This window comes from Notolepis coatsorum (assembly GCF_963971535.1).
Source record: "Notolepis coatsorum genome assembly, chromosome: 17".
NCBI classification, from domain to species: domain Eukaryota; kingdom Metazoa; phylum Chordata; class Actinopteri; order Aulopiformes; family Paralepididae; genus Notolepis; species Notolepis coatsorum.
This window is the reverse complement of record NC_140181.1, coordinates 20909926-20925091: the sequence shown is the minus strand read 5'-3', so window position 1 is coordinate 20925091 and position 15166 is coordinate 20909926. Positions and strand designations below refer to the sequence as shown.

The 15166-nt window shown below is 42.1% G+C and overlaps 1 protein-coding gene across 1 annotated transcript in view; it reads left to right on the top strand.

Annotated features, from left to right (window-relative positions):
* Window positions 1–406: 406 nt before the first annotated feature.
* Window positions 407–15166, top strand: part of plxnb1a (plexin b1a) — a gene marked incomplete at both ends in the record, with an annotated part of 119870 nt that continues 105110 nt past the window's right edge. The window contains one exon of the mRNA XM_084333370.1: window positions 407–680. Coding sequence (XP_084189496.1) covers window positions 407–680 — 274 coding nt within the window. The remainder of the gene's footprint in view (window positions 681–15166) is intronic.

Genomic DNA, 15166 nt, shown 5'->3' with positions numbered 1-15166 from the left:
TTCTGAAATGTTAAATAACGTTTATCCATTCAACTAGCTCTACTAAGCGATGGTAGCTAGCCTAGCCACAATGCTATGGTCGCTGCCATTCACGTTAGCATGTAAGCTAACAACAACAACAATGGCGGAATACACTTTGGTCTAGCAGGATGTGAGTGACGGTTCACCCTTCTCATTGGTTGAAAATGGCCTTCATGTTTGTACATCGCCACCTGTTGCTTTGGCATTGTACTACATGTATATTACATCAGTGTTAAACCACTGTGAGCGGCCCGGAGCGGATTGGAGCGGAGGAGAACTCTCGCTCCGGAAGTCGCGCCAACCCATTTTAAAACCCACTCCGTCGCTCACGTCAAAACCGCCCGCTCCGCCGCTCACATGCCCTGCTCCGGATGACACCGCAGTGATGGGGCTCATCACAAAAGGAGACGAGTCGGCATACAGGAAGGAGGTAGATGGACTGGGACTGTGGTGCAAGGATAACAATCTCATCATCCTCAATGTCAATAAAACCAAAGAGATGATTGTAGACTTCTGCAAGACCAGCACTGCCCCTCCCCCTCTCTACATCGATGGCACAGCTGTAGAGGTGGCTCCCGGTGTCAAAAACCTCGGGGTGCACATCTCCAACATCCTCACATGGCGCGACAACACCCGGAGCCTCGTCATGCACACGGACTGTTTACCCCCCACCCACCCTGCACACGGACTGTTTACCCCCCACCCACCCTGCACACAGACAAAAACCAAAAAGGTGTTTAGCCTGTTCATACCTTAAAAGCGTGGGGCAGCACGAATAACTTGGCTCTGCTAATGTATATCGTCCTTCCATTCAAACAGATGGCAACAAACGTTTGATTGATTGATTGAAAATGTTATTAACAGATTGCAGAATGGGTACAATACAGTACGGCTCAATACACACAATTGTTAAGGGGATGCAGACCAGAGAAAGACTTTCGTCTTGTTTACATCAGGGTCCCCCATTTTTAATTCATCATAAACGTGAAGTCAAGTACTCGCGTGATACTTCCTCTCTACATACTCTGGCAATACCTGGCCAGGGTAGGGTCCTAGTGCCCCCTAGTTACACTATATGTTATGTGTGCACATGTATTTTACATGTTAATAAAATTGCATTTATCTATAGTCCTAATTCTGTCACTGTTTGATGTCACAAAGAAGGGTGTATCCGAAAGCTGTCTACAACATTTGTAACAGGTGATGAAAAAGTCAACAAATAATTAACTGTATTAGACATTTATTAATGATGGATAGGCTTCACTTTAGGGCACACAATAGCATCTGCAAATGATTTATAGATGTTTTATGAATGTCTTAACAAATAATTTGTTAAACATGAAAAGACAAGTCTGGTAATTGCTTTGTGTGTATTCATAAAAGTCCACAAATAAACAAACTATTAGACATTTGTTAATGATGAATAGGCTTCACTTTAGATTAGGGCACACAATAGCATCTGCAAATGATTTATAGATGTTTTATGATTGTCTTAACTCATTCCCCGCCAAAAACGAGTTAACTCGTTATAGCCTGCCAATCGAATACTGCCAACAACGAGTATACTCGTTATTGGATCGTTACTTCTTTTATTTGCTATTTCCATTCATAATACATCCTGCTATGCTGTAGGACTGTGTGGCAATGTGTCTGAGATCGCAATGGTCCCGTACCGCCGCCTGGTGGTATGCGGCCGATGTTGCACTTACTTTCTGAAGGAAGTATGACTCTGTGCGTCATTGAAATTCCTCCGGGCGGAGTTATCTTGTAACGTTGATCAAGATATACACCCGATCGCATTGAATCGCCTTCGGGACGCCAGAATCATTATGCTTTTGGGGGTTATGACGTGGGCAGGGAGCGAAATTAACTTTTTGACTCACCGGCCAGTGGCGGGTAGATGGGAAGAATCTACCCGCCAAGCATATTTCTTACCTGCCAAATCTTTTTGATTAAAAAAAATATATATATATTTTATATAATTTTTTTTTTTTTAATAATAAATAATAATAATAAATCAAATTTATATAGCGCCTTTCATAGAACCCAAGGTCGCTTTACAATCAGGACAAAAAAAATAGGGCAAGGAAAGTAGGGGGGGAAGGGGGAAGAGGGGATGAGGGAAAGTAGGGGATAATGGACCTAGTTTAATCTAAAACTAACTGATGGGGAAAGCCTTGGTGAAGAGGTGTGTTTTTAGAGCGGATTTGAAGGTGTCCAGGGTTGGGGCGTTGCGGATTTCGGGGGGGAGAGAGTTCCAGAGGGTAGGGGACGCCACGCTGAAGGCTCTGTCCCCAAAAGTCCGTAACCTGGTGCGAGGGATGGAGAGGAGACCTAGATCAGAGGATCGTAGGTTCCGGGATGGAGTGTACTGGTGGAGGAGATCAGACATTATTATATAATCATACTTGTAGTTGTATTATCTGCGAGACATCGCCACCACGCAATAAGTCAAAATGCTCGCTATCTGCAAACAGCTCCACTGTCTGTGTATACTTGAGTAGCCTCCAGCTCCAGCAAGGATTCTCCGGCGATGCAGCTAGACCCTATACTAATACTCTACATTCAGCATGCAAGGATTCTCCGGCGCTGCAGCTGGACCCTATTGGTATAACATTACGGTTCTTTGGTCTAATCTAATCACATTCATCAAGCCCTCAGCTAGAATACACGTTGAATCAATGTTATAAGACATTGATATCAGGAGCTATCTGTAGCTACTGCTAGCCCGCTAGATAACGTTAAGACAATTTAGTTTACTGGGACATATAGAGCTCAGCTAACGTGAGCTAGCTAACGAGGGAACGGAGGTATTATGCACTCGAGTCGACTATTGCTGGAGCATGTTGATATCAGCAGCTATCAGTAGCTAGCCAGCTAGATACCGTTAGACAATGCCTCGTCATGTATTAAACTAAAAGTGAATAGTTGACTGGGTCATTGTTTAAACAGTAACGGTAGCTCATGGAGGTCCGATCTAGACTAGAGCAGACTGCTACCATTCTGAGAGCTTAACGTTAGCACTAGAGCTGCGGTCGAGCTGCTACCATTCTGAGAGCTTAACGTTAGCACTAGAGCTGCGGGCGAGCTGCTACCATTCTGAGAGCTTAACGTTAGCACTAGAGCTGCGGGCGAGCTGCTACCATTCTGAGAGCTTAACGTTAGCACTAGATGCTGCGGGCAAGCTGCTACCATTCTGAGAGCTTAACGTTAGCACTAGAACTGCGGGCGAGCTGCTACCATTATGAGAGCTTAACGTTAGCACTAGATGCTGCGGGCAAGCTGCTACCATTCTGAAAGCTTAACGTTAGCACTAGATGCTGCGGGCGAGCTGCTACCATTCTGAGAGCTTAACGTTAGCACTAGAGCTGTGGGCGAGCTGCTATCATTCTGAGAGCTTAACGTTAGCAGTGGCACTAGAGCTGCGGGCATCTGTGTTGATACGAGCAGAAGCCAATAGTATCCCGCTGCAGGGCTGGCCCGGCTGGGCGGATATGACTCGTTGCCACGTTTTTTTTCAAAATAAGAATATCATACGAACCGAATGCTGCTAACTGCCGGAGCCATCGATTTTATGACTCTAGCTGCGCTTGGGCCGGAAATGAGACCCGCACAGATTTTCAAAATAAGAGTATTGTTATGAACTACACGTCTACACGCCACACGGCGGGCAGACCTCTCAGTGGCAAGCGCCAAAGGTAAAAACTGAGCCCCCCTGGCGGGCGGCGGGCTTTAATTTCGCCCCCTGAACGTGGGCCAAATGTACATACGATCTAGCAGATGGCAATCAAATAGTTGGAATATTCTTTTTGGATTATCATTGGCCACAGGTAGGCCTGCCGCGATAAGCAATAAATCGATTAATTGCTGCGATAATTAAAATGAATGCAATGATTTTGACGGGCGCGATTAATTGCTATTTGCGCGTTTGTTTTAATGAGGCGGAACCAGTGCCCCTTGTCAGTCACTCTCCGTGTGGGTTGGCCGCTGGCGTTACTACAGAGCACAGCACGGGAGCTCCGTGGGGCAGTAGCAACGCCACATATTTAGCTTACCTACATTTCTCAATAGTGTTGCTCCTTTTAACCAAGTAGCGTTATTTGTAGTGTAACGTTAGAATAACACAGAATAACGTTAATACAATTACATGCATCATTGTTTACAATGAACGGGTGGGGCTAGTCAAAGCACTGGAGACGGGGACAAGTTAAACATGAATTAATTTATTATAACGGGTCGTTTTCGAGTCGTGCTGCAGTGCCTACGCACCACAGCTATTCTATTATATACGGCTTTGACGCGTCCTCCTCATCGTTGATTGCCTGTAGTAGCTGCATCTAACGTTAGTAGCTAACGTTAAAACTAAAAAACACAACCAGACGAGACAAGTTGTCGGCTAGGATAATCGCAACAATACTTCCGGTCCGGTCGGTGGGCTTCAAAATAAAAGTCTTAAACCGGAAAAGACGGAGCGGTGGGCTTCAAAATAAAAGTTTTGGGAAATAAATTTCTCAAATTTTTTTTTAACCGGTCGCAATAATATCGCTTATCGCGATATTTTCGGGGGCAATTAATCGCCCAGCAAAATTTGTTATCGTGGCAGGCCTAGCCACAGGTAAGAGCAATTTAACATCAATTTCAGCTTGGTTGTCCATTGTTGTCATAGCCTTAGCCCTGATCAACGTATGCTGTTGTAATAACGAATGCCATTATTGACAATCAATTAATCATAGACGACCCCATCGGCGTATTTAGACCACTATCAGTAGGGCACGTTCCCTACTGATGATCATCTGTGCCCCACTGATTAAATTTTTTTTTTTTTTTTTTTTTTTTAACAAAAGTTTTTTATTTTCCCTTTTTTAACATGATCAAATGATCATTTAACATGATCAAATAATTATTATAATATTTTTTTACTTCGCTTTGAAATATTATAGTGAAATATTTTGCATTGCATTTATCTTGTTGAAATCCTCCAACAGGCTCTTTTTTGTAAGTTGACTGGTTTGCACACCAATAATACAGTGCAATAATAGAATAGTAGAATAAATAGTAAAATTATGCAATCGAATGGCCAGAGTAAAATAGTGCTACAGTACAATCAACAGCGGGGTGTATTAGAAGGCTATGGTGAAGAGGTACGTTTTTAGCTTATTTCTGAAAATATTAAGAGATCTAGCTTCCCTAATGTCCATAGGTAGTGTGTTCCATAACTTTGGTGCATAGTTAGCAAAGGCTGCATCCCTGATTTTCTTTAGACTGTGGCTTGGAACCTTCAATAGACCAGTAGTAGATGATCGCAATGTTTATACTCTGTATACCGAAATAAAGTTAAAAAAAAATAGTTACAAAATCCACCCATTTTCGCCCACAAACCGGCCAAAACCTACACGCTCCAGCTTCATAGTTTTTGGTGCCCTTCTGTGCCCTACTAAAGTGCTGGGTCTAGATACGCCCCTGGACGACCCCCCCCCCCCCCCCCTTTCATGCATGCATGATGGAACATAATATACCGATCATATGCATTTGAATTTTTTATTGTAGCATGTATAGGGACGAAATGCCAATGGATTACGTATAATATGCGTCGCGGGCCGTTACTAGCCTTCCAGGAATTACCCCAGACCACTCTAAAAGCATACTTATATTCACCACGGTATAAAACGATAATGTATGGATGGAAAAAAGATTCCTTTTTCACATCTTGAATGATAGATACTCGATGTCAAATGGGCCATAGTATTGCATGTATAGCTATAATATTTAAATAGTTATAGCCCTGAAAACAAGGTGAGCGACTCCATTGATTGAATGCGTGGCAGCACCTAGTCAGATCCAGTTCCCAGCGTGGCAGAGAAAGAGTTAACAAATCATTTGTTGAACATGAACAAATAAATGGAGGTACAGTATAGTCGTTTATTCATATCCATTTTTCAAAGCATCTACAAATGTGTTACTACACATTAAACAACATTATTTAATGATGAACAAATCAAGTACAAACAATGTTGATAATGAGTTATAAATAATGTAGAACTAATTTGTAAATGTTATACAAATAGTTATAAATGATTTAATAATATTTTACGAATGTATATACATGGTTTGTTCATGATTAGTTCATCTACAAATACCTTATAAAGGTCTTATAACTGAGTGTTATTATAAAGTGTTACATAATATTCAGATCTCCATGTATGATTAATCTTTCACATCTAATGATACCGACTGAGATTAGCTCTGAGAATTCCTGCAGAAATATTGATGAGTATTTTGGTGGCCGGTACAATGTGATGATGAGCAAAGACAGTTCAGCTTTGAGCTCAATAGCAAGATATTCAAATTATGTAAATTCACCCATGTCGATGTCATTATATATAAACGATGTAGATAAAATAGCGGCAACCCCTCCCCCTTTTCTGTTTTGTCTGACCGATTGATAATACTTATAATTTGGAGGGCAGGCTTCTATCAGCGTTGTCGCACCAGTAATGTCATTTAGCCAGGTCTCGACTAGGAACATGCATTGCAAATTCTTTTCAGTTATCAGATCATTGATTAAGAAAGATTTGTTGCTCAACAATCTAACATTCAGAAGGGCCATTGTCAGTGGTTTTGTGATGGGGGGTGTGGCCGGCCTTGGCTGAGCGATGATGGGTCTGAGGTTGCTAAGTGTTACAGTATGTGTCAAGCATTTCTTCTTGAGTCTGATACTAGTGAGAACAGGAACAGCATGGTTTGTTATTGGAACAAACTGATAGCAGTAGTTTGGGAGCGAGGTGGGGAGGTTGCAGTTGCGGGCTGTCGAGGAAAGATGGCGGAATAGTTTGTTTTTGATGTTTTGGAGATGCCTGGCTGTAAATCAGACAAATTAAACAAAACTTTCACTGGGCGTCAAATATTGTATGCTCACACAAAATAATGTATGAGGGTGACTTTACACTGTACCAGAAATAAAGGGTAGGTTCCCCTGAATCATAATGATGACTGACTCAAAGAATAAGCTCAGAATTCGCAAAAATATAACAGTTGAGCTTGATTTGACGGGGGAGGTTGGATTTCCACACACTGGTCATGCCGTTCAGAGCCCTCCATGCAAGTGCCTTCCTCACTTTAAGGTCTTGCTCGGACAAGTTGACCCACGAGCCCAGGTACTTGAAATCACTGACTTCCTTTAGAGCAGAGCCTCCTGTTGTCCTTAGAGGTGGATGATCCGGGAGGATGTTATACATTATGACCTCGGTTTTCTTGGCATTTAGCCTAAGGCAGGCATTAGAGGGTTAAAGGAACAAATTTTTGGAAATACCCTTATTTGCCATCTTCCCGAGAGGACTGATATCTGCTGTTTAATCTCTGTGTGTCCAGTAGTCACAGAGAGAGGTATAAGTGCATGCTAGCCTAGCTTAGCACAAGGAAGGGAAGTAGTAGGGAGCAGTTACAGTAGCCTATAGCTCAGTCAAAAGGGATGAAATACAACTTCTGACAACTCCAAAACTGACACACATTCCTATCGATCTTCTCGTCTGACTCTGGAGAAGATGGCAAATAAGTGTATTTCCCAAAATGTTGCAGTGTTCCTTTAAGAACAGCATGGATTGTGCTGAAAGTGGTCTCTACCTGTCGACAACCTCATTGGTCTGTGTGCAGAAAGATGCAGAAAGTGAAGTCACTTGGCTTTGATACCTGGTTCTTGGTATTCTTGAAATTCTCCAATACCAATACCGATACCCCATTTGAGCCTGGTATCAGACCGATTACCTATACCAATATCTGTATCTGTGTGTTCCCCTATCTGTTTGATTGATTGATTGAAAATGTTATTAACAGATTGCAGAATGGGTACAATACAGTACAGCTCAATACACACAATTGTTAAGGGGATGCAGACCAGAGAAAGACTTTCGTCTTGTTTACATCAGGGTCCCCCATTTTCAATTCATCACAACATATATGACATACATGACATACACACTAGACAGTACTGCTACATCTATACATTTATGACATACCAGATTTACAAATACAGTACTGTGATACTGTGATACAAAAAGAGAGCATTTGACGAAGAAACTGTACATTGGAGGAGGTGGGGCGGGGGAACTGTACATTGGAGGTAGTTGTGTGGGTTGGGTAGGCGGGGTGAGGGGGGGGGGGGGTAACTGTACATTGGAGGGGGTTGGGTTAGAACATTTACAGGGGCCAGTTTCGAATTGCAGCCTCCCGTAGGTGCTCTTTGAGAGTAGTTTTGAAAGTGGGTAGTGATTCACATTCCTTTACAGCTGTGGGTAGGGCGTTCCACATTGATGTGGCATAATTGCGAATGTGAATTCTGTGAGGCTAGATTAGAACTTTCACAGGAAGAGCAGTCTCTGCTTTCGAAGTTACAGTAATTAATCCCCGCCATCAGTCAGACTGGCCTCATTAATAATGTATTTTTAACAGGTCGTGGCTCAGCGAGTAGATTCACCGCTTTGTTCATAGACTCTGCAACAACCCCACACATCTCCCCAGGAGCCGATATCTCTGTACAGTGTGGCCCTTTGTGCAGCGAGACAATCTTCTGTAGTACAAAGGCCAGATTAAAACCGGCTCGGCTTTGCATGACAATGAAAACAGGTTGTGGACTACAGCAATCTAAATAAATATAGTTTAGTGTTTCTTTCCCACATCTTATTGGGTTTGTACTAGGGGTGTAACGGTACACAAAAACCACGGTTCGGTACGTACCTCGGTTTTGAAGTCACGGTTTGGTACAGGTTTTCGGTACAGTGGGGGGGAAATTTGGCTTTCCATGTTCCACTCAGGGGTGATGTAGTGTGCAGTAACTAATTGTACTTGTAGGGATGTCAACGAATATTCTATATTGAAATTAATAATCGACTTGTAAATTTTTTTTTTTAAATATATATCTAATATCTAATATAATATATTAGATTGTGAAAAAAAACAGCCCCAGGTGGGCGGTCGCGTTAGTGGTTAACATACCGTTGTATTCGTTCAGTACACAGCCGTACTGAGCCTAAGGTCCAGTACTGAAACGGTTCGGTATGGATACATGTACCTTCACACCCCTAGTTTGTACTGTAGTGATCGAGGGCGAGGTTCGGGGGTGGGTAGGATATCGACATAGTCAGCAGCAGAAAGGCACTTTTTAATAATAATATGTCAGTTTTTGGAATCTGTTGGTGGTGGCCAAGCCACAGATAAACATGTTTGGGTAACACTGTGGCGCTAGCTTTCAATTCATACCAGTCCATACATTTTTCCTAATGACACATAGACTTAGACTTTAATGTCCCCCAGGGATCAGGCTTTTGCCCAAAGCAGCCCTTCTGTACCCTAGTGTTCTGTACCTCAGTGTTCTGTACCCTAGTGTTCTGTACCTCAGTGTTCTGTACCCTAGTGTTCTGTACCCTGGTGTTCTGTACCTCAGTGTTCTGTACCTCAGTGTTCTCTACCCTAGTGTTCTGTACCCTAGTGTTCTGTACCTCAGTGTTCTGTTCCTCAGTGTTCTGTACCTCAGTGTTCTGTACCCTAGTGTTCTGTACCCTAGTGTTCTGTACCCTGGTGTTCTGTACCTCAGTGTTCTGTACCTCAGTGTTCTGTACCTCAGTGTTCTCTACCCTAGTGTTCTGTACCCTAGTGTTCTGTACCTCAGTGTTCTGTACCTCAGTGTTCTGTACCTCAGTGTTCTGTAGCTCAGTGTTCTGTAGCTCAGTGTTCTGTACCTCAGTGTTCTGTAGCTCAGTGTTCTGTACCTCAGTGTTCTGTACCTCAGTGTTCTGTACCTCAGTGTTCTGTATCTCAGTGTTCTGTACCTCAGTGTTCTGTACCCTAGTGTTCTGTACCTCAGTGTCCTGTACCCTAGTGTTCTGTACCTCAGTGTCCTGTACCCTAGTGTTCTGTACCTCAGTGTTCTGTAGCTCAGTGTTCTGTAGCTCAGTGTTCTGTACCTCAGTGTTCTGTACCTCAGTGTTCTGTACCTCAGTGTTCTGTACCTCAGTGTTCTGTACTTCAGTGTTATGTTTGTACCCTAGTGTTCTGTACCTGTGTGTGTGTGTGTGTGTGTGTGTGTGTGTGTGTGTGTGTGTGTGTGTGTGTGTGTGTGTGTGTGTGTGTGTGTGTGTGTTGTGTGTGTATGTGTGTGTGTGTGTGTGTGTGTGTGTGTGTGTGTGTGTGTGTACTAGGGGTGTGCAGACAGACATCATTATCTGTATGTATCTGTATCTGTTCAACCAACAAAATTATCTGTATTCATTCAGATTTGGATTAGGAAATGGGCGTGGTTTATACCGGAATTTCTTTTTTTGCAACAGTTATTGTACAATACAAGATGGGAACAGATGTAATCAAATTCTCAAATGAACATTTGGATGACCAGCTAATTTATTTTCTAACCTACTATTCATTGGAAATCACATTGATTAATATTGTATACATCCTCATACTGTGCTTGTCATCTGTAGTTTATGCTCTCTCTCTTTATTCTTATTTTAACTAAACTAAGTTTTATGAACTGTCTGAAGTTGACCCCCCCCCCCCCCCTTTAACTGGGGGACATTGAACAATCAGAAACTGAAACATATATTTACAAACAGTATTACATAACAGTAATAGTATACATTCATTCTTATTTTTTTACCACCTTTAGTGCTATTTAGCATTATCTTTGTTAACACATTCAGTGCCAACGACGAGATTAGTCGGGTTAACTCGCCATGCGTTGAGTGCCAAGGCCAGAGAAAAAACAAGAAAACTCGGGTTTTAATCGTTATTTCTTTTATTAGCAATATCCATAAATTTTTCATCCATCCAGCCTGACGTTATCATTGTGAATGGGTCTGAGCTCGAAAAGGGCAAATACCGCCGCCTATCGTCTCCCAGATGGTATTGCACATCATTGGATTGGATTGGGTGGGCATGTGCATAAAAAATCCGGTCCGGGGTTTTCCATTCTCTGGCAAGCAGTATCTGTTACTACATTCACTGGGGAGGCTGGGAGCAGCTTTCGATTATGTGTTTTGGACTATAACGTTGGATCAATAAACGCGATCAATATTTGGAATGGCGATCAGGAATTGGATTAATCTTTTTGCAGAACATCTGATGTGAGGTAAGGACTCTATGTTACCAGTTTTGGGTTAATCAGATGTTTTTTTCACAGCGATCACACCGTGTGTGTGTGTGTGTGTGTGAGTGTGAGTGTGTGTGTGTGTGTGTAACGTTAGCGCTAAGCACGGCATGGATAATCGATTTTACAACCCGCTTCTGTATCGTGCATAAGTACACATATACTATCGATAATCTAGCGTTTATTTGAAAACGATTCATAAATCAGCCGAAAAATGACAACGTGTTTTGTGTATTCCACTAAAGAGCTATTATCGCGGAATTTCTCCGGAATTACTAGAACTCTCCAAAACTATACTCGTATTCAAAACAGTATAAAACGGAAATGTACCAATGAAAAAACAATCTGTTTCGTACATGTTGACTGCAAGCAAGTCATTGATAAGCGAGGGGTGTTTTAGACCCATAGCCATAATCTAAGATATAGTTTAAGCCTTCGCAAATTCCCCGACCTCCCATTGACTTCCTTATTGGCACGGTAGCCCTAATATGGTCAAAGGGGCGTGGCACTGAATGTAGAACAGCAGGGCTTTGCACACACCCCACCTTCCAGGATCCGCTGTTAAATCAGGTGTGTTCTTTTGAGCAGCCTGTAGACTAATAGGCTGCCCATAAGATTTTGTTGTTCTCTGACAATAAAGTTTAATCTAATCTAGGATGCCCCGATCGATCGGCCACCGATCGTTATCGGCCGATAATCAGTATAAATATGCGATCGGTGATCGGTGATAATGCTTTATTTTCGGCGATCGTCAAAACCGATCGAAAAACATGATCCAATTCTTAGCGGAGATCTCACAGTCACTGCTGACTTCTCTCTCAGACACAGCAATCTAAATAAATATAGTTTAGTGTTTCTTTTTCCACTAAAGAGCTATTATGTGTGTGTGTGTGTGTGACGTGTGTGTGTGTGTGTGTGCGTGCGCGCGCGCATTATTGTCGTAAATGCTGAGAACATTTAATTACATTACATTACAAACGTACAGCACCTCCTCCTCCCCAGCCCCTCCCGCACTCATGTAAACAAGAGCCTCGCAGTCTGCTATAGTCTGGTGCATGCGACGTGAGCTAACGTTGGCTACCTACCTAACGTTACTGTTTAAACTAAATGACCCAGTGACTACATGAGGCATTGTCTAACGTTATCTAGCTGGTTAAGTTACCTCCGTTGACTCGGTAGCTCACGTTAGCTCACGTTAGCTCTAAACTAAATAGTTCACTGAGGCATTGTCTTAACGTTATCTAGCCGGCTAGCAGTAGCTACAGATAGCTCCTGATATCAATGTCTTATAACATTGATTCGATGCATATTCGAGCTGAGGGCTTGCTGAATGTGATTTATACCAATACTAGGGTCCAGCTGCAGCGCCGGAGAATCCTGGCCGTAGCTGGAGGCTACTCGAGTACACACAGACAGTGGAGCTGTTTGCAGATAGCGAGCATTTTGACTTGTTGCGTGGTGGCGATGTCTCGCAGATAATACAAGTACAAGTCTAATTATATAATATATATATTTTATAAAAAAATTAAAAAAAAATTATATAAAATAACTTTTTATTTTTTTTTAATCAAAAACTATCTGTATCGGATCGGTATCGGCCGATATGGCTCAAGACGATCGGTAATCGGATCGGTGGCAAAAAACGTGATTGGGGCATCCCTAAATCTAATATTTGTGTGATGTTCTGAAAACAAAATCAGCTTTATAGAGCAGAAAGAGTTTAAGCGCGATACTTAAAATATTATCACATCTTGTTTACAAATTCTAACCTTTTATTTCTAAAGTCTATCATCTCATATCATACATACAAGAATGATGATTTGCCTAAATATGAAATGTGTCGGCTATTTTCCATACATGAGGAAGTACGAGCAGATCCCACCCCCAGTTCCAATGACATCGTTTTCTGTGTCGGACATGGCCATCGTGTCCGCCTTCTAAAGATACTTGTAATAATTCATTTTTATAAGTAGTGGAAATACTTTTTACAATATTTGGAATGATGTGTGTCTGGTAACTGGCTGCATTTGTAATACCAGGACAACCCATGGCAACCCATGTTCCTTTGATGCAGTCAGAGATTGGTAAAGCTGCATTCTCCCACTATGCTCCCTTTTTATGGAATACGCTGCAAGTAAAACTTTGTCTAGAGGCACTTCCTACTGTGAATGCTTTTAAAGGTATGCTATGATTAGCCCTTTATGAAACATGTAACTGTTTTACCTGATGCTATTGCTGATGTGATTATGCTCCTTGCCACTGCACAAATGGCCTTCTGTATTTATATTTGAATTGTATGTTTTTTGTTTAATGCCCTGTTTTATGTTGAAACGTGTTGTGTGCCGTGTTGTTCAGGACTCCCTGGAAGAAGAGATCTTGTATCTCAATGGGACATTCCTGGATAAAATAAATAATAATAAAAAAAAAAAAAACTCATGACAACTTTTGAACAGATAAATTATATCTGACTGTAAATCATATTCCTGAATTGGTATAGGCAGCTCTTAGTATAGTAACAAATATGGGGAGCATGCTTGGTTTGGTTTTGAAATAAGTCTCCAGTGCACACGCGATAAATATAATTAATTGCACAAGCATACGTTTTCTCTAGGCTTTTGAAAATGTAAGGGATGTAGCAGCAGAGATACTAGAGAAAACTTGAGAAAACGCTTGCCTTTTCCTTTTTCTCATTTGATGATATTATTACTGATATTTCTGTGGGTCCAAATGAAGAAACGGGGCAGTATTTGTGTCCATCTCATTATCTGTGCTTTCCCCGAATTCATATTCGGATTCGAACACGTCCCTAGTGTGTACTGTATGTTTGTGTGTGTGTGTGTGTGTGTGTGTGTGTGTGTGTGTGTGTGTGTGAGTGTATGTGTGTGTGTGTGTGTGTGTGTGTGTGTGTGTGTGTGTGTGTGTGTGTGTGTGTGTGTGTGTGTGTGTGTGTGTGTGTGTGTGTGTGTGTGTGTGTGTGTGTGTGTGTGTGTGTAGGTGTGTGTGTGTGCGTGCGTGCGCGCATTATTGTCATAAATGCTGAGAACATTTAATTACATTTAATTTCAAACCTCCTTTATTTATATTCGAAATATGGCAACTCATTTACAGTTACATTGAGTTTACATGTACAGAGATAAGCAATCATAAATACATACAGTACAGCATATGAATCACACAGCAATAAGACAACAAGATGAGGGTAGGCAAATGCAAGGATAACAAATCGATTGTCAAACACGTACAACTTGATCGACAATGGTGATCATCAAGGTCTTAAACTCTGCAACAGAGGGGAGAATCTCAATCTTTAGGGACTGTTGGAGTTCATTCCAAGAGCTAGAGGTGTCATAGTAACATGCAGATAACCCCCTCTTCCGAAGAATAAAGTGTGTGTGTCTATTGTGTGTGTGTGTGTGTGTGTGTGTGTGTGTGTGTGTGTGTGTGTGTGTGCGTGCGTGCGTGCGTGCGTGCGTGCGTGCGTGCGTGCATGTGTGTGGCTGAGTGTACCTAAGCATCACATAATGCGATCATCACGTGGACCTGAATTTTAGATTCTGTTTGTCTTTCACTGTTCTGAGCACAGCCCAAACTCTGCGGGGCCCGCGGCAGGGCTAGGGGGGCCGCCATACAGCCGGGCCCCGGCTTTGATTGAACGTTTGCTTCGGCAGCACCGGCCATCTGGGTTGGTCGTAAGTAGGGATGCTCGATATTGGCTTTTTTACCGATACCGATATTCCGATATTGTCCAACTCTTAATTTCCGATACCGATATCAACCGATATCAACCGATACCGATATATGCAGGGTTTCCCACCCCAAAAAACGGAATAATTTCAGTTAACTAATCATTTCACTGGATATATATATAACAAATATTGTTATTGTTTTTTTCTTTTTTTAAACCGATACCGATATTTTCCGATATCACATTTTACTGCCGATATCGGCCGATAATATCGGTCGATAATATCGGTCGGCCGATAATATCGGACATCCCTAGTCGTAAGGCAT